This window comes from Centruroides vittatus, unplaced genomic scaffold, assembly GCF_030686945.1.
Source record: "Centruroides vittatus isolate TY-2023 unplaced genomic scaffold, ASM3068694v2 contig_388, whole genome shotgun sequence".
Lineage (NCBI taxonomy): Eukaryota > Metazoa > Arthropoda > Arachnida > Scorpiones > Buthidae > Centruroides > Centruroides vittatus.
The window spans coordinates 1771457-1793539 of record NW_027122204.1 but is presented as its reverse complement, the minus strand read 5'-3'; the positions used below and the strand labels follow the sequence as shown (position 1 = coordinate 1793539).

General features: G+C 28.2%; 1 protein-coding gene across 1 annotated transcript; it reads left to right on the top strand.

Annotated features, from left to right (window-relative positions):
• Positions 1 to 817: 817 nt before the first annotated feature.
• Positions 818 to 20957, top strand: LOC136975805 (E3 ubiquitin-protein ligase Hakai-like). The gene is made up of 7 exons (XM_067270950.1): positions 818 to 1012; positions 6431 to 6664; positions 10641 to 10750; positions 16877 to 16963; positions 17046 to 17107; positions 19663 to 19789; positions 19860 to 20957. The coding sequence occupies exons 1-7, from the start codon at positions 1000 to 1002 to the stop codon at positions 20844 to 20846; spliced, it is 1620 nt and encodes a 539-aa protein (XP_067127051.1). The 5' UTR covers positions 818 to 999; the 3' UTR covers positions 20847 to 20957.
• The last annotated feature ends 1126 nt before the right edge of the window (positions 20958 to 22083 follow it).

Genomic DNA, 22083 nt, shown 5'->3' with positions numbered 1-22083 from the left:
TACTAACTATTACTAACGTGAAGAAAACCCGGAAAACTGCATGTGGTCAACCTGTTGGCGAGGCGCGAACCCACGACCAGTGTTCAATGGTTTTATCCACTTGGCACCGCAAAAGATTGGCTCTTAATATCACAGATTTCTACTAAGCAGTTGTCTAGAATACTTTTGGTAATGTAGTGTATATACTTACATATGCAAAATAAATATTAATATATAATAGCGAGGTTGAGGCCGAAGTTTTAAACACGAAAACGTGTACGTCGGACGTTCAGCGCCGCTTTTCTGCAAGCCTAGAAATTTGACAATGGCGTTTGGAATGTCGAGCATGATTCTACTGACTTTACGAACGCCATTGTCAAACTTCTAAGCTTACAGGAAAGCGGCGCTGAACGTCCGACGTACACGTTTTCGCGTTTAAAACTTCGGCTTCAACCTCGCTAATATATAAATTAATCTGATAATTGCAAGCAAGATTATCGGAAAACGCATACAACAAAATAATAACACACGTAAAGGATTTTAACACTGTCGGGATTTTTCAACATCTTTCAATTACCGTATTTTACGGACTATAAGACGCTACGGACTATAAGACGCACCTGAATTTTGGAGGCAATTTTTCGAGGAAAAAAGTGCGTCTTATAGTCCGTAAAATACGGTATTTATTTTATGCCGTTACTCTGTTATATTTTACGTACAAAATTAATGTTTTCCCGCACCGAATTTTTTAAAAAATTTACAAGAGAAGAGAAAACACAGTTTTTAATTTAAAATACGGAATTATAAATGGCGACTTTTAGCGCCATTTATCGTTCATCTCGATTATGCATTAAACAAGAATTTTTTTTTTACTTTGTTATTAAAATAGTGTAACGACGAATTTTAAATTCTAAATATTATACGCAGAAATTTATAAATTGAATTTATATCAGTAATTGATTTAAAATTTCTTCCAATGTGAAGAGAGATGTCACTAGAAAATATCCCGATTCGATCAAGATGGCGGATTCAGGTTAGATTTTTGTTAGAAAATTGGAGTTTTTTTCGTTTCTTCCTCTCCATATTTACTATAATGTATTTCGCAGCTAAGCAGAAGCGTATTAAATGTTATAATACGCAGTAAATATCCATTATTACACTATAGTATCTTCCTTAATAATGATAACAATAAGCTACTAACAGGATTAAAAAAAAATTAGTCTGAATGTATGTCTGTATGTAGATTAGTCAATGGGAAAGTGTATGTTAAATAGTTTTAATGATATTTTTTTTAATATTTGGAGGATTTTGTAAGTCATTATTTACCTCAGCTTTAAAATTTAAGCTAAATTACAAACATGAAAATCTGATCTATATTTTATACATATATAAGGATAATAGTAATTGTGATATTATAATTTATCAAATTAATCTGTTGTAACTTGCCTGAATGATATATTGTAACTGTTCAATTTATTTATTGTATTGTTGTAACTGTAGTTACTTATGTGAATATTGTAACGCCGTTTTTTGCTATTTTGATGGCAAAAAGTCCGAGCGGAAGATGAAAAAGTGTTAACAACATTCGTCTATGTTTTATTGCTGTCTGCTTGCTTATATATAGATCAAGTATATTAATATATATACAATATAATATACAGAATAAAAAAATTCAAATATTTAATATTCTAACATAACAATTTCCATAGAAACACGTGCTCCACCGGAAAGTGTGGTTTGCATAGAGCTACAGACATAGACGATATTATACTATTAAATTTTTAATTAAAAGAAATTAAAAATTTAATAGTATAATGTCTGTAGCTCTATGCAAACCACACTTTCCGGTTGAGTGCGTGTTTCTATGGAAATTGCATCAAAATTCAAATTTTTCTTAAAACAATTCATTAAATTCTAATAGTTAAGCAATTAACTATTAAATTTATAATAATATTTGAGATTTACTTTAAAGAAAATAAGTTGTTTTCAATGTTATAGCCTGGCATAAAATTGATGGATTTCGTCTCTTTTCCCATTGTTTTGATGGAGCACAGTTATTCTGTTATTGAGTTGTTATTTATTTTGTAATTTTTTTGCTAAATTAATAAATGCTCATAAATTTCATTTGCTTTTATGTATTATCAAAATTAAGAAATTTTATTTATTGTTTTTATATTTTAGTAATTAAGAAGTTTATAATTAGATTAGTTATAAGTCATTTTTACCAGTCAAATATTTTCACATTTACATACCATATAACTAAATATATATTCTACTTTTCTAATAACATGTGGTATGATTGAATGGTTTATTTGATATATTTGAATTTATTAAAAAATGTTAATTGAAATGTAGATTGTAAATGTTAACAATACAAGTTATGGGTTGAAAATATTAAGAAAAACAAAAATTACAGATGTGTTTTTTTTATACATCTGTACAAATTAAATAACCTATATAATAAATAACTTAAAAATTAAATTGCCAATCCAATATTTTCTGTATGGATAATAATAATTATTTACAAGAGCTGTATTCCAAAATTATATTGGGTTGTTCGGAAAGTAATTTTGTTTTTTTATTACTAGAGAAATTAGATGTATTTTTATCAGTCAATTTGATTTTAAACCACATTTTAAGCTGACATTTTAAGGCTTATTTGTAAAAAATTTTGTTTGATTCTGTACAATTGTTTTTTTTTCGGTGACCCATCAAATATGGAAAATCGAAAGCATCATTTTTGGCATATTCTGCTTTTTTATAACTAAAAAATCAAAATGCTGTTCAAACAAGAAAAAAATTGTGGTACGTGTTTGGAGAAGATGTGTTGAGAGAAAGACAGTGCCAAAACTGGTTTACAAAATTGCGTTCTGGCAATTTTAATATCGAGGATTCACCACATTCTGGATGGCCATTTGAAGCCAATGAAAACAAAATAAAGGTACTGATTGAAGCAATCTGCCGTATAACAACACGTGAAATCACTAAGAGATTAAATCTGTTAAATTGAACCGTTTATTATTGCTTAAAATGAATTAGTTTCATTTCAAAGCTCGATACGTGGGTTCCACACGTTATTAACAAGAGATGCTCTGGTGGGATTTGAAAGAAATTTGCTTTTGAGCTTTTACCAGACAATTTAACAATTGATTCGAAAGTGTACTGCCATCGAGTGAACAAATTGAGTAATATCATCAAATAGAAAAGGTCAGAATTGATCAACAAAGTGTATTGTTTTACCATGATAATGCCAAATTTCACACAAGTTTGGTAACTGGTCAGAAACTGTTATAGCTTAGATGGGATGTGTTATCACACCAACCATATTTGCCAGATTGGGCACACTCAGATTATTACTTGTTCTGGTCTATACAAATTTTTTTTAACTGTAAGACATTTACTTGAAATGACAATGTAAAAAATCACTTGGATCAGTTTTTTGTAAACAACGATCAAAATTTTTATGAATGTGAAATCATGCTACTACCAGAAACAATGACAACAGGTATTTGACCAAAACGGTCAATATATAATTCAATAAAATATTTATTTATTATAAGAATATTGCATTTATTTTTCTATGGAAAAAACGAAATTACTTTCCGAACAACCCAATAGCTTGGTTGACAAAACCAAAAGCTGCAAAAATATAGAAATAAAGGGGTTAGGGAAAGAAGGATAACTATGATACTTAAATAAATATTGTGTAATATAAAATTAAGTTTAATTAAATTTACATAAAAAATACAACAATATAACAAATATTCTTTAAAACATCAGAAAATTTTTAAATAACTTTACACTAGTTGATATGCACAACTCTTCTTTAAAAGCTAAGAATCTATAAGAAAAATCACTTTTAAATTCCAGCAAGACTAATATAATTTAATATAAATTAATTTTTTGACAAAACTTCTCAATCTAAACTAAATTATAGTTTTGCTGGACTTTGAAGATGTTTTCTCTTATACTTTACCATTCCGTTTGTTCATTTTACAAAGCTAGGAATCAAAGACCGGATTGTTTTGATCTTCAAGTTTTTTTGAATTTCTCTACAGGATTTTGACAATGCTTCCAATTCTTATTCAAAGTTCACATTTCATTCACTTTTAAATCACATTTTGTTCACATTTAAAGATCAAGCTTTTGGTGACTGGATCAATGCTATAAAATGATAGTTGTATGCCATTGGTAATAGTGATAAATGCCAAAAATTGAATTATTTTTTTTAGTTATGTAAACACGGCATCAATTTCTGTTTTATTTTAAACTTCTTAAATAAATGTTTGATAGCCAAAGTATTAAATAATAATACAACATTGTAAAGAACTCATATATTCTTTCATTAACTTGTTCTTGCTAAAAATCACATTAATTCAAGACCACATTTGACAAGAGATACCTGTAATTCAATATATATATATATATATAATTTATTATTACAAAATTTTACAGTTAGTACTTAAACAGTAGGTGTGTATAAATGTTTAGCAGTTAATGAAAAATTATATTAAGAGTTGGAGTTGGAGTAAATTATTTAACTTTTGCATTTAAAAATTAATGCAAAATATAAAATTAAATGGATAAAAAAGATGATTAATCTTACTATCATAAGATCAAAATTCAAACACATGATTAGAAAAATTTTATTATAAAAAATGGATAGAGACTATATGTTTTGAAAAATTTGTACGATTAATATGTATTTTTAAATTAAAGAGACAATGTATCATAATTTTTATATCTCTTATTATCAATAATAATCATAATAATAATAATAATATAATCAAAAAAATTGTTACTGTCGTGCAGAAAATTATCAGATATAACTGTAAATCAAGAATTATTTGTTGTTTTTACATTGTTCTATTTAAAATTATATTAATAAATTAAGGTTTACTTTTAGAAATATAATAGTTTAGTAATAAATCAGTGCATTTTTAATTACATGAAATAATATGAAAATTTTTATTTTATTATATTTGAAATATTATACAACTACTAGCTTTACAGTGCAGAATTTATTTGATTGGTTTTTTTTATTTCTTATAAAATAAAAAATAAAAATATAATTATGTTATCGATAACATCAGAGACAGCAATTTTTTATAATAAAAGCCTATACGGTTTGACATATCTCCTCGAAATATAGATACATAGAACGAAAGAATAACCGAGATTTATTTCTGACAGAAAGATAGTAGAATAAGACATTACGGCAGCTTTTTTTTCTTAAATGTATAAAACATAGGCAGCGTAGACTATCAGATTTGACTTTGGCTTTGCAGGTAAATTTTATTGTTTCTAGGTTTATAATAGTGTATAACTTGTTGTGTTTTATGAAAATTTTAGTTAAATATTTCCTATGTAAGGTTTTTTTTTATTAAATGAATTTTTGTTTTCAATAAATTTCTTTATTTTTCATTTGAAATTTTTAAACTAATAAATAAATTAAGTATATAACAGTCATGGGCAAATGCGGCTCTTTTTGAGTTACATGCGGCTCTTGCACAAAGTGCTATCCTTCCCAGCCTTACCATACTATCCACCACAACAGTACAGAACTGCGGCTCCCATGCATTTTGCAAAACCTACATTTCGGCTCCCACCGAACTCTTGCTTGCCCACCCCTGGTATATAAGTTATAGGTAAAAGGTAACAAGCTAAGCAGAAAGTTGGCATTTGTACAAAAAAAGTTCTTTAAAAAATATCTGTCCTTGAAACTATGAATCAACCTATATTAAACTTTATTTGACATTTCTGATTATTTACTACACTGTATTTCTATAAAAACAAATCAATATAAGAAATATTAATTAACTAATAATTACTTACATTAAAGATAAAAATAATAATAATTTTCTTCTCTTCTCTCATCATCATTAATAGTTTGAAAATCACTTTTCATTACTTATTTATTTTAGATTTTTTAATGATAAATCTATCACTTCAGGAATTCAAAAATAAAAAGTCATGCATTCGTAGTTGTTAAAATATATATGTAGTTTAATATATGAAGTATTTATTATGCCACTCTAAGTATTGTATATTGTTATAGGAAGGATAAAATTTGTATTAGACTAGTTTTGTAGCTTATTATTATTTATCATCATATTATTAATTGATATTGAAAATTTCTTTACGATGTATTATTACAGCAATGATTTATTAATGATTGAGTAGATATTTTTTTAAAATCTAATTTATATATATGTATATTTTTCCCTTTGCAAACATCTTTTCCTTATAAAACAGAACTGTTTTTACATGCAAAACATATCTTCTACAATAGAAAATATTTGAAAATTATATAGCCTAAATAAGAAATTTCAATTTTTAATTTGTAAAATAGAGGATGTCAAAAAACTTTGAAGAATTATTTAAATATTTTATTTGTAAATAATTTTACTGTGAGAATGAAATACTTATTCAAATTTTGTTAATATTTCAGATGATTTAGAATTAGATTCAGAAAGTAACACTGGTTCGGCACAAACTCCGACTGTGCGTAAAAATATTTCCCTTAAGCTAAAAGGGAAAGCGAGAGGACGTAAAATTGGACGAAGAAGTGTGCGAGCAAGAAAAACTCCTAGTAAAAAAGCTGCTTCCCATTCGACGGGTAATTCTAGATTTGAAGATGATGATGGGGAAGAAGATCAAGCAGAAGAATCTACAGATAAAAAGTGTAAGATGCTTTAATTAAATATACCATAATTTATAATAATACAGTGGAACATCACTTAACGAGCATAATTCATTCCAGAATCTTACTTGTAATGCGAAACATTCGTTAAGCAAAACAGTTTTTCCCATATAAATTAATGTAAAATACGATAATGCATTCCATGCCAAAAAAAAATACTCAAATATTTTATGTATAATGTTTACTTAAAGAAAATTATAAAATATACATTGTTAAAGAGCATGAATCATCCTCATCTTTTTTTGTAGCTCAAAATGAACCATCCTGGAATGCAAATTCGATTTGCAGAAAACAAAAAAAATCGAAAAAATATGTCAAAATGATATGCCAAATTTTTGGGCTATGTATAGGCTATAATTAAATATTAGAAATTAATTACTTTGACTAGAGGTAGGCAGTTATGTTTCCATCTCATATTAAATTTAATAATTATAGATAATTAATTTTTAATTTAGACATTTCTAAAATTTAATTTGGAATTGGTCATTAAATTTAATACTAGATGGTAGCGTAACTGCCTACCTCTAGTCAAATTAATCAATTTCTAATATTTAATTATAGCCTTTACATAGTCTAAGAATTTGTCATATCATTTGGCATGTTTATTATATAACGGGCTATGGTTTTGATGTTTATACGTAACATGTGTGAATACAAGTTTAGAAAAATGTGTGATCACAAGCGACACTAAGATGCTAGCGCAACGTATGCTAAACACAGACTGATGGAGCATACGCACAATCCGAGATTTCCCCTCTCCTCGTCACTCGTTATGTGAAAGGACGTTCATTAAGCGAGTCATTTTTTTTTACAATTTGCTTTGCTCATTGTGCGAGGTATTACTTTAATATAGAAATGATTGTGTATGTATGTGGTATGTGTAACAGAAAGAGAAATTAAAATTGTAGGTCACTTTTAGAGTAATTATAAAAGAAATAAAATATATTTATTAAATTAAGACATACAGTATATATTGTAATTAATTATTGTATTTTGTAATTTGTAATTTTAATTATTATAATGAAAGAAATGATTAATTTAAGTTTAAAAAATTATTCTTATATCTGCATTTACAAATAACTAAATTCAGATTAATGTTAAATAGCATTTTAATAAAATTAGCAAAGGTAATGAACTTTGTTACAATAAATATTAGTTAAGTCATAAGTAATAATTTTTTTTTTAATAAGTTTTAATAGACCTTATTTACATTTAAAAAAATATTAATTTATCCAACATACAATTTCCTTCATTAGATGTAATATTTTTCCATCTATTTTTAAGTTTTCTGGTACCTTTTGTGTAAAAATCATCGGATTTTTATTCCAAAACATGTTTCTATGTGCATCTTGATAGCTTCTTTAGAATTAAAACCTTTTCCATTAAAATTATTTTGAAGGGATCAAAAGATATGGTAATTTGTAGAAGCCAGATCAGGACTGTAAGGCAAATAAGGAAGAACTTTCCATTATGCTCTCAATTTTTTTTGGATGACTATTGCAAGTTAGGGTCAAGCATTATTGTGTAACAAAATAATGCCTTTCTGTTTGTCAAATATGGATGTATCAATATTTCTTGGAGTTTTTCATTAAGTTGTTAAATTCAAATAGTTGCTGACAATATAAATTAGCATTTATTGTTTTATTTGGATTCAACAACTCAACTTAGTATTCCTTCATATCCCATTAAACACATAGTAACAACTTTTGAAAATGAAAACTAAACTTTGGAGCTGGAGTAGCCTTTGGATTGAACCACTCTGACAAATGATGTTAGCGTGTAATACCCACTTCTCATCCCTGGTTACTATTCTGTCCGGAAATGAGATGTGTTCTTTTCTATTAAGAAGTGAAACACATGATCCAGATGATTCTGCTTGGTAAGATTATGTGGAAACCATGTTCCACACTTGTTTATCTTTCTCACTTGTAACTGTTTAATTACTGTTGATTGAAACACTCCCAAGTTTTTCTGCAATTTCTTGTCTAGATAGATTGGGTTAGCTTCCACTACTTCATCACTTTCAGCATTTTTCTAAGTTAGATCTAGGGAAGTCTCATCTTCAAGACTGAAATCATCATAAATTTTTTGAACTGATGCTGACATTTTAGGCTTTACTGCCATGCATATGACTATGTTATTTGTTGTTGTAACTGTAGTGTTGTCTTTTTTAAATTCATAAAACATTACATGCCATAAAAGTTCTGAGAAGTTCATTTTGAATGACACTAATAATTTGACTTTTTTAAAAACATTCGAAAATTGTTATGAAAATCATTATTAAACTGTTAAGTAATTGAAAAATTAGCATTTGAGCTGATTGATAGGTTACATTAACACAACTTATGCTATAAGCATGAAAATAATGCTTAGAAAAAAACAGCATTTTATACGATTCAGTTCAATAAAATATTGTAATGCCATGTGTATTTATTGCACTACATGTTTTCTGTGAAGAAGACATTTTAATATTTATATTGTTAATTTAAATTTAAACTATTGTTTGATTCTATAACATTCAATGTTTCATTGCAAAAATTTTCTGTAACTAAAGCTGGCCTAAAAAGGCCAAAAACATTTGGCTACCTGAAAATGCAGTTGGATTTCTATTTTAGAATGTGGTGTGAAGAATTTTGCAATTTAAAAATAACTAAATTTTCTGATGATCAAAATTTATAAATTTGTAAATTTGAATACAGTATTTCAAAGTTAAAACTAATATATTCTTTCAAAAACGGGTATAATAATTTCAAATAAAAATATGGAAAATGTAAAACAGTTTTATCTTATATAAATTATATACTACAGTTTTCTTTAAATCACTTTTTAATGAAGCAGTAAATCAGTTATAAGAATATTTAAATATACAGGGTATTGCAAAAAAAAAAAAAAAAAATGTATCCTTCCTGGAAATGGGTGATAGAACTCATTGAGATAAGCAAAAAGTGTAGAATGACATATTTGCAAATTCATGATAGTTAAAATATGCAAGTTTAAGTTGCAAATTTGAACCTACTTTTTTCAGGAACTATGCTATAGTTATTACTATTTAAACTATCATTTTAAGGATAGACATTTATTGAACTGAACAACATTTTAACATGAAAAAAATGCAGTAGTACCTGCTTAGTTTTGCACAGTAATTCCGTAAAAGATGTTTCCAGGCAGAAGTGTATCTACGAAAGGCGGGGGGCCCGCCCCGGGTGTCACCCGTGTAGGGGTGACACCTGGTAGGCCTGTACCTAAAAAAAAAGAAAAGAAAAGAAAAAGGTCAACGGCTCACTTACCATCACAGTTTCTTCGGTATGAGGAGACGCCACAAGAGCTCGCACCAACTGAAAATCTTACTAAGATTTATTCTATAAATCTAAACTCATACGTTGCGACATCGCATATTCAATATAGCGTTCAAGTTGCTCGAGTGCAAAGATATTACAGTTCAACAGTGTTTTATAAAAGAGTTAAAAAGGGTGACACCACAATATCCGCACTGGGTGTCACCCATGCTAGCTACGCCACTGTCTCCAGGTTATTTTAGTATCTGTGTTGCCTGAAGAGAAAAAAGTAACTACAATGATGAGCTTTTTGTGATTGCTTTTTAATTTGTCCTTCCATTTTCAGTCATAGTATGTCTGTAATGGCAGCTCATTCTAGCATCATTAGGTGAAACTTTAACCTTAAATATTTTGGTAACTATCGTGAATTTGCAAATATGTTGCTCTACATTTCATGCTTATCTCAATGAGTTCTATCACCCATTTCTAGGAAGAACACGTTTTGCAACACCCTATATATGTACTACAAGTTATTTTGTATATGATTACAAAAAATAGATTCCCATTTTATTTGTGGTGATATTAACTTACGTAATCATTTTAAACTTTAAGAGTTTTTCTTTTATATTTAATATAATTTATTAATCATGATTAAAATATAAAAAATAAAATGTTTTTTATAGTTGACATTGAAGAAGATATTTCAAAATTGGAAACTCCAACATTCACAACACTGGAACGTGGTTTACCCGAACCTCTTCACAAGAACAAAAAACTCAGATGGGATCATAGAGTAAGAATTACTAAAACTTTTTCTCACAATTTTTTCAATTTTAATAATTATTCTGCTTTTATTCTGATTGTATTTTCACATTTCACTGCATTTAATCAAGATTAATAAGAGCTAAATTTGGATTAAATTCTGTTGAAAACTTATTCTTCACTAACAATGAAATTTCTACTCTTCTCAATTCTTCAAACTCTACTTTCTCACAGAAAGTAGTCTATCGTACTTGATTTGAAAATATCTTTCTCTGGAAGTGAAGACATGAATGACAATGTTACTAATTCTTTTATATTGTACTGGATGGAAGCATTTTTAGATATTGTTATCTGATTTTAAGTAATATCTCCTGTAGGATTTGGGAAATAATAAGGCTAATTAATGATTAAAATAATTGGTCAAACTGTACATGGTTAGGCTGCCATCTTGTGTAAGGTGACCAGATTTTAACATTGAAGTGGGACAAAATTGACGGGGGGAGTGGTTGTCTTGTTGAAAAAAATTGTTCTAGAGCAACAAATTTTATCAAAAAACACAAAAATGTATTGTATTATATTTTTTAAAATTTCAACATATGTAAAATTTACAAATATAATAAATATATATACTATTATAAATCTTTAAAAACCATTTATTCTTTAGAATATTTCTCAGTCGAATTAACTTTTTTTTTCTAGATTGCTGTCATTATTTAAAGTGTCATGAAATTTTTTGCAAGAATTTGTTAAATTACATTTCACACATAATATGGCTTTCAAAGTCTCAACACTTAATTGTGATTTATCAGATGTCTACACTTTATTTATGGTAGAAAAAATGCATACAGTTGTGGCATTGGTTCCTGGTAAGGACAGTGCGTATTCCACAATTTTTAATGCATTATTGTATGGAACAAGGTTTGTTTCAAAATGATGAAGTATTTCTAACCATTTGTTCTCTGTTGCAATTTTTGCCAATCCCCAAGATTTAACCTTTTCCTTATCAATATATTTTTTAAATAATGATACCTCATTAAAAAGATTGTTTTCGGAAATATTACTATCTGGAAAATGTTGACTAATGTGATCGAATGATTTTTGCACATCTTCCCAATTAAGTTCTTGTTTTAGTATAACCCAATGAAAATGTTCAATGTCATTGTAATATACTGTACCGTCCACTCTTCTAAATAATCTAAGCAGTTACTATAGAACTTTCTGGCATGATTCATGAAATTTGTACAATTTATTGTGCCTTGTTCTTTTAACAGACTTATACTTTTGCGGATGGTTAACGAAAGAAAAACGGGGGATGCGCTACTCTGTTGCTGCAGCTGTGCACCTCAAACCATTTTCTGTCAGTCTTTGCCACAAACAAAGAATTTTGTCAGCGCAGCATTCTTTATTTCCAATTTTCACGCACACCTTGGTACTGATACATGTGATACAAAATGATCTTTATGAATCTTAAGCATAAGACACAAGTTTATGACACATAATTGACGAAAACTTAATCTTTCTAAAACTCGGGACTTTTTTAAAAAGCGGTGGTACGCGGGACAAATTGTTAAAAATCGGGACTGTCCCACCAAAAATGGGACATCTGGTCACCTTAATCTTGTGTTAAATTTAAGACACTGACAATTATGTTAATTAATCTATTTAAAGAAATCTAAATTTCTGATTTATTGACTGTTTAAGTTAATAAACAGAAATAAGTTTAAACTTCTTAATAACTGAGTTAGGCAGCCATTTCATGTTAATCTTTTGACCAAATTACTTTGCTTAATTAGCTTTATTTTAGCCCAAATGTAATATGGTAGTAGTTATCTGGTTTATTGAATTATTTCAGTTTTCTGAATATTATTTCAAAAATTTATACATAAGAAATTTTTAATGACATTCACATCAAAGATCGTAATTTGAGGTTTACATATTATTGATAGCGATGTCGTCAAATTTATCCTAATAACAATAAAATAATGTAATTTCATTTTATGGTTATTGCAAAATTTTTTTTTTTATTACGAAATGCAAAAATTATGTTGAGATTTAAAATATGGCTTACAATATGAAATTTACTTTTTAATAGTATTCATTCTGTAAGAAGTAATACTATTAAATTGAAAAGGATATTGAAGTGAAATAATTCATATAAATGTTATGAATTGATTTTCATTACTTCAGGATTAACTTCAAATTATTATAAATAATTTTTACTTGAAGTTTGCTGATGATCAGCATGATTGCAATAGTGAAACATCTAATGAATAAACAGTGTAAACCATAGAGAAATCCTGCTAGTCAAATTATAAAGAAGAGTAATAAATCAAATACGGTCAAACTCTTATGACGAGCACTAGCGATCCAGCAACATTTCCTTGCTATAACCACTACTCATTATATCCATGAAGAGCAGTGACATAATTAGGAGGAGAATAGGCAGCTGTTATGGTCACAAACACATAAGAGACACCCTGTGGGTGACAAAATTTGTTGCCCATAAGAGGCCTCTTACATGTTTGCCTCTTAAGTGGTAGGAAACCATTAAAGTAGTGCTTCATCTATGTTTGCATGCTCACACTTCCTAAATTTTTTTTGTTTTGGTTAAATTATTCTCTTGTGCCGCCAGATAAACATCTTTATTTTTCCATAATGTCAGTATTGTCAAAGAAGACAAAACCTTTCTACACTGATATTTTTAGTATCACATTCTAACTCATGAATAATTTCTACATTTTCTTTTTTTCATAGACATCTTTCTCGTGGAAGGATTTGTTTCTAACTACAGTACTTTGTAATTTTACTATTGCGATAATTAGGTAAATTGGCAAAGTGGGAAGCTAGCCAACAGGTCTCCAAAAAGAAAGTTAAGTGATTAATACATAAAACTTAAAACTGAAAGGGTTACTTTCTATTCCAAGAATTCAGTACAGCATTTCTTACTATTTGAACAATTAAAAATGTTTGTCTGCATAGCTACCAACAATTTGCTCAGTATATCTGTGAAGTACACTCGTTATAACCGTGAGCAAATTTACGGAAATATGTGTAAATTAAAATTGTGGCATTTTGCCCGTTATATCCATGTTTGTTATAAGTGAGTTTGACTGTATTAAGTTGAATCAGTTTTTCTGTTTTATGTTTTAGAGCAGTGGTTCTCAAAGCTGGTGCCACGGCACCTTGGGGTGCCACAAGTACGCCACAAGGGTGCCGCGAAATTTTTAAATAATTAAATTAAAATTACTTAAAATAATGGAATTAAAGTATTAAATTAAATAAATATTGGTTTTTTCTACTAATCTTGTTACGTCGCCACTTGTCTCAGTGACTCGGTAATTGGCGATACGTAAATACTAGAAAAAGAAACGAACTAGTTACTAGTTGTCTGTTCTTCTGTTCCTGCAGCGAGTAGAAATGCAATATAAATGCGTTGAATGCAGTAATTGTTTTTATTATTGTTATATGTTCAGACAATAACGAAAAAGCATCATATACAAATATTTTTCTTCTTTACAAGAAAAAATAAATTATTAACTTGTAATTAAATTTTATAATAAAATATTGAAGTTAATTATGTTGTTCAATATCATGAATAATTTTTTCATTAAAAAAAGAAAACGTGAAGATTTTAATGATCAAGAAGTGGTTACTGGTAGCAAAGCTAAGGAATCAATTAGCACTAGTAAATCATAAAAAATTGAGAGCTCATTTTATCACCAGATACCTTTATAATAATAACTTTTGTTTTGAATGTTTTTGTGTTGTTTGGAAATAAACTTACTTACTTTAAAAAACTTTTATTTTTTTTCAACGACTTTTCATCCTTCATATCTTTACTAACCGTAAAAAAGCAAAAAAAAAATTAATAATAATAATAGGGGTGCCGTGAATTTTGTTTAATAATTTCAGTGTGCCACCAGACAAAAAAGTTTGAGAAACACTGTTTTAGAGCAAGAGCTTTAAGACTTGTCATACTTTTAATGTTTGTATATTTCAGGTTGATAGTGAAAATTATATTTATAATAGCAAAATGATAAAATTGTCAAACTAAGCAAAATTATTTTAGCTTTACTCTTGTTTTACAATGACTTCTAATATCCTACATCAAGTATATTAACATGGTTAATGTATCATACAAAAATGGCATGATAATTAATTTGTATTGATTATTATTCAATTTAATTAATACCAAGACTTTCAAAATGTTTATTAACACATGATAACAGATAACAGAGGCTACACTCGTAATACAAGGTTGCCAAATATCCGAGTAGCTTTACGGCCAATACTATTTAGTGCATTAATAATAAATTTCTAAATTCTTTAATTTAGATAAACTAACATTATTTAAAACACTATCATTATATTATCAGATTACAATGAAAGTCTAATCTAAAAGACGATAACTCGCTAAATTTTATCATATTTTATGAAAATTGTTTGGCCATGACAATCAATTTTTTAAAGCCAAGTACTTCCCCCATATGGCAGATTTAAAGAAATTTTGGTCATAAACACAGATGACGAATTTGTTAGTTATGTATGAATTGTCTTTCAACTCATTTGCTAAAAATGTGCTAGTAGCTTGTAAATATTAATGTGGCCACTTTTGAGGACAGATTAATTGATATGCATTAATCAAGGAATTACTATTTATATTTTTTATCATCAGATTTTTGATAGCATACAATTTATAATTTAGATTACAAAATGTAGTGTATGCGTATACTGTATGTGTTAAATAATAATTATTTGCTCATTTCATTTATTAGTACTATTCGGATATTTTATTAGAGAAATTTCAAGACATCACATGTAAAAAAAAAGAATTATAGAATATGATCTCATTAGGAAATATTTGTTTTTGCTTGTTCTTTATTTTCTTTATCAAAGAGTTTTTCTTATTTTATACTCTTTTCATCAATACATTTTATTTCATAAAACTGGAATATGTAGACTTAAACTGTAAGAAACTGTTATGGCTATATATTTTAATTTAGATAATTCTAAAAATTAAATATTTCATTATTTTAAATAGTTTAAAAAAAAAACTTTTTTCAATTTTCCAAGAGTTTTGTAATAACCAATTAGATAAAAATGCAATCCATTCATTTAAATAGTTTGAAAATAAAATCACTACTTTTTCATTCCTACTTATTACACATTGAGGGTTTCATATTATATCTTTATTATTCATTAAAAAATTACCAATATTTCTTATAAATCTAATTCTTATGCATGTTTTATTTATGTGATTAATTAGCATTATTTAATAACAGATCAATTCATTTTCTATTGAGAGATGCAATATTTTAGATTTGTAATCTTTAAAGAGATAAATTACAGCGATTTAGGAAATAATAACTCCACTAATTGAAGTTTTAATAATAGAAATGAATTCTTAATGATCCTATTTATATTTCTTTTATAAGTAGAATGATCTTTTCTTAGTCTCTGAAGAAATATGTATCGTAACAAAAACATAATTCATGGTGATAAAATATAAGTAAATGACCTAGCATGATATAATCAGTGAATATTTAAAAAATATGCAATAGGCACAATGAAATACAAACAATTGGTAGCAAGCCATTATTAATATTTTCTACTCAGTATTAAAGAAAACTGATATAATTGAATAATATTTTGCCACTATTATCAGGATTTACGGACAGTGTTTATTGAAGAGAAAAATTTTATTTCAAATCAGTTTTTTCTTAACTATTTTGTATCTTACTATTATATTATTTGTCATTGATTAATAAGCATATATTTTCAACAGGAAATGAATCAACTTTATAATATTTACAGAAAACAAATACATATGATGTTATAGTTTAGAAACTTTATTTCGTAAACGCAGTATATATTAAAATATTTAGTCTAGTTTTAAAAAGTAAAATGACACTTCAAAATTTATTGTTTTATGCTTACAAATTAGATATCTTTTTTCCTCTTTGAGCAGTAGTAACTTGTAGCTCAATTTTTATATATTACAAAATGCCTGAATAGTTTGGATATATTTTGTGATATTCAAAAATTAACTTCTGGAGTATGTTAATTAATATTTAATTTTATTTATTATACAGTTATATTTTAAATCTAATAAAAAATTGAACACTTCAGACAAGTTAGATATTATTTATTATTAAAGGTAAATTTAATTGGAGAAAAAGTGATTAATCCAATGATCCATTGCTGTGGAAACTGTTCACTTCCAATACTGATGTATGGACGAATGGTAGGTATTTTATTCTGTTTTATTTTTTCTTACACTTCCCTGTATATTTTAATATGATTCTGAAAATATTTTATTATATCAGATTCCTTGCAAGCATGTCTTCTGTTTAGATTGCACAAGAAATTCACAAGGAGTCTGTTACCGGTAAGATATTTATATTTAACTCATTTACAAGTATTAAGAGATTATTTAAATCACATGGTAATACTTATAGCAATAAAATTTAATATTGTAGATTTTATAGTTTTAAACGTCTTGCATATTCATACATATTTTTAATATTTTCTTTGCACTTACAAGGAAAAATTATAAAGTGATACAAAAGTTTGGATAATATAGACATATAGAACATTTGTCTACATCATTTTTTTTTCACTAAAGTGCATGAGGATAGAAATGTCAATTCAAAATAAAAATTAATTACTGTATTCTTATATATCTGTAAAATCAAGATACATTAATTTCTTTGCAAGTATATTAAGGAGAGCCCACAAACTCAACTAATAAACTTCCCCATTGTCTTGTGTAAGAACCTTCTCTACATAGTTTTAAAAACAATTTTCAAACTTTTCTTCAAAGAATTTGAATTTTAAACATCTTAAGACTATTAAGTTTCTATATTTATATATTTTTTAATATATTGTCTGATACGTTGATATCGAATGTACCCACCCTATGAGCATTGACGTTGGATGAAAAATGCACACATTTCAATCACACTTAAACTTTTGTGGAATTTAACAAAATCCAGTTGAAAGTTGTTTTATTTTTATTAAGGTGTAATATTTTTTTTACAATACAAACTAATGTCTTCAGGTCTTCACGATTCACATTGATAAGAATCCAGTGGAATCCACCAGGAGACCTGTAGAATACAACTAATAGAGTATTGCAAGGACATATATTAAACAATAACCAGAACTTTAATGTATTTAAACCTTTCTTCATGCCTCTCGAACAGCCCAGGTGGCTTTTGTACTTTCACTTTTGGTTCCTTAGCAGTGGGAAAAGGGTGGAGTTATATGACCTGTGTGCACTAGAAAAAACTGAAATCTATAAATCAGCTAAGAAGGTAGAATGTGTCAACTCCAGAGATGTAAAGGAGGTTGCATTATAAAATATTTTAATATGTTCTTTGAGGGGGTAGACTGTACTACAATTTACACAAAAAGCATACATACTACGTGTCCGGTAATGTTGGAGATGATGGATGGGATACACTAGTTATTGAAATATTTAGAATTTTTGGAAATATTGTTTAAATAATAATAATAAAAATATACAGAGTTTTTGAAATTTGAGATCTGAAAATCCGAACTCAAATGTTGGTTACAGTTCAAATTCTAGAACTGAATATCCTAGACTAACATTTTTGGACATGGCAAATGCCCTTTTTCATCTCTATTGTGAATAAATTTTGCTGAACTGTAAGGTGAAATAGTTTTTCTTTTCTTTTTTTGCTGTAAGTCATATTAGAAAAGATAATAAACAAATGTTATTCCAGAGATAATGATACTTTGTTGAGGCATTAAAAAAGATAAATAGATGGATATTAGAAATTCAAAAGGAAAAATAAAATGCTTAGCATTATTAAAATAAGTATAAATACGTTTTTATTGCACATTTATTTCTAATTTAAGAGGAAAATTAACAGATTTGATATTACTTAGCAGATGAGTAACATGAGTAGTGGGGTGTAAATAGATGCAATAATCTCAATTACAGCAAAATATCTTATATATTCATCAGTGTCTAAAAAATTATTCAGTATGATTTATAATAAATAATTGCAGTTTTGGCTCCCAATATGATGGAAATATTTATTTTCAGATATTTTTGAATAATCAGGTCTTTGTACCTAACAAAAATTGCATCATTTATATGATGCACTTTTGAAATATATGAAATATGCAAACAGTCCAAATAAAAGATTTGTATTAGTTGTTTACAATTTTCAAAAACTACATTGCCAATTCATGCTTGACTCCAATAACATGATGAGATGAAAGGCTTTATCTAACATGTTAACAGTCAGATCTCTTAGTTCCTTCATGCAGTATTCTTTATTCATCCATCTCCTATCATTGCTTCCTTGACTGTTTTTTCATTCCATTTATTCCAGTATATACATGTTGGTTGTAGTCCAAGATATTCCAAGTAGTTGTGGATCTAGAGACATTTCAAATGAATCTACTTTTTCCTGCCATATTTCCTCAGGGTCCAAATTTCACATCCATACATTACAACATAGGAAATAACCATTGCTTTCACAACCCATCTTCATAGACATTACAGGATCATGAAAGATAAAGAAACTTCAGTTTCTCCATTGTTTTCTTGTATAAGAGTAGACTCCATTTTCTCTCTTTTTCTGACATTGAGCTCATGTCTGTAAGTTTTTTTGGCAAAATTACATTAGTGGGTTGACATTGTCCTTTTCTGAAACACTTACTGACCTCCCAGTCTAGATTGACACTGTTCAGTAAAAATAAATATCAACATTTCTGAGGTGCCATCATGCAACGTAGTTCCGAAGATTATTTATTTTACCCTATTAAGTAAAATTATTAAAATATAACTAAATACAATGAATATATTTAGATACTAGTTATTCTGACCTACTGCATTTTAAATAACTATGCATATATAGGTTTTGAAAGTTCTTGCAATTTAATTCTTTTACTTTTTAAATTATTTAGATGTAATGAGAGAGTTACAAGGGTAGAACAAAGCAAATTGGGTACAGTATTTTTATGCACTTTTGGTGGTACAAGACATGGCACTTCGGGTTGTGGAAGAACTTATCTAAGTCAAAGAGATCTACAGGTAAACAATAAAATAATTGTTTAATTATATTTCTTCTAAGTAACTAAGACCTTGTAAAATCTTTTAATAGGCTCATTTTAATCATCGTCATTTAATAAAACCTAATCCGGCACCTACCGTTGAAACCAATCATGCACAATTAACTCATGCTGCACAAGCAGCAAATAGTATTCCAGCATCTCAAGTTGTTCACAAGACATCTCATTTACCTGCCGGTCGTGATCCTAGAGATCCGAGAACTCATATGGTTGTCGACAACGTTCACGGACCATCCCACACACCACCTCAAAATCCACACATGCATGCTCATCTACAGTCAGAGCATCCAGAAACATCAGACTCTTCACGTTCTGCATCAGGAAGAGGTAGCCCTGCGGCATCATCTCGTTCTTCTCACATATACTCTCATCCTACTACCACCATACATGCAGCATATCCATCTACTATTCCGGCAGTTAGCACTCGTCCAAATCTCATCACCGTGCCCATTCAAGACGACAGTACTGCTTCAAATCAGCACGGACGACTTCAGTCACATTCAAATCAGTATCCTCCTAGTGCAGCCGGGCAGAGTCATCAAATTCCTCCAATGCAACATCCAAATCCGCCAAATCCTTATCCTCCGCCACATCATTATCAACATCCCCATCCTTCTCCTACGTCGTCATATTCTCCAGTACCACCAGTTACTTACGGTTCATCTATGACCAGCCAGTCTTTTAATCAGCCGCCACCACCACATATTCCACCCCCTCCAATGCACAATCCCAACCAATCAATATATTCTAATCCACCACCACCAGTACATCATCCACAGCAGAGCAATTATTCCGCTCCTCCCATCGGTTCGGTGTCACACGGCATTCCACCGCCGCAACGATTCCCTTCCTCCTCCTCGTACGACGACAGTTCGTATTCCCAACCCTGGGGTTCCGGTCCACCTCCCTCTCATAATCCGCATCAGTCGAGATCAATACCAGGACCACAAAACAGTCCAAATATGGCTCTCTTACAACACGGTCCCGGAGAAGCAAATTTTAGGCCTCCATACTATTGACTGACGAAAAAACATTACTTCCAAGTGTATCGATCATAGTAATTGTATATTGTCATTTCTGTGTAACTAAAATACAAATATGTGCGATTGTAATAAAACGAATGAGAATAATTTTTATAAGATTTATTTATCTAGTTACAGAATAAAAATACATTTTTTTTCGTTTTAAATATATATATATACATAATTGCATCAACATTTTCTTTGTGAAATAAAACATGGAAATGTATGTATAGTTTATCTAAGTTTTTGAGTATGTATGAATATAAATTCATTGTAAAAATGAAAAATATTTTCTAATTTTACAATTCTTAAATTGATTCATAATGTAAAATACTAACATCTTTACTCAAAAAAAAAAAAAATAAATGATGATAAAGTATGGTTTGATATATTGAAATAATTAACATAGACAGAACAATAACATTTCCATATTTTAAATCTTCAGTTAGTTTAACAGAAGCACCTTAAACTAATATGTACATTAAGTTTACAATTAACTATTCATACATTATCACAATAAGTTATCACTAATACATTGATAAAGTAAAATACCAATGCACTGGATTATAAATTTATACATTTGCTACTAACCAGCAACAAAAAACTAAAATGCATATTCCTGATCATTAAATATTATGCAAATAGATTTAAAGATTGTTTTTTTTTTTTCCTGAAAAAATTAATTATTGGTCCACAAATTCATGAGCGGTAATCTCAATGAGCAAAATAAATAGTGTACATGTATGTATATAATATAGTAAATGCATATGGCGCACAAAATGTCAACAATATAAATTTTAGCACAATGTGAAAACTAATTTGACTCAGATTTTTTTAAAATTATAATCAGAAATAGGGCATGCAATACGTCGTACATGCATTTCTTTTTTATATATATATATATTTATATACAAGATTCGACAATGCACCGGTCTGATTAAAATATAATTCTGTCGAGTGTCCGCAACGAATTTTATCAAACTAATTCGATATTAATTAAAATTTGGCACTTTCAATAATTGCTATTTAATCGGCATTTATTACAATTTAATTTGACAGAGAGCAATCAAATTGATTAATCTGTTTCAAAACAGATTAATCAATGTGCATTTGATTATTAAAACCATTAGATATTTTTTCTTAACATGTTACGTACATACTTAATCCTTTCAGTACCATTTTTATACAAAAAAAGAAAAACTTATTAATTTACATAGTCTATTTTAATTCAGTT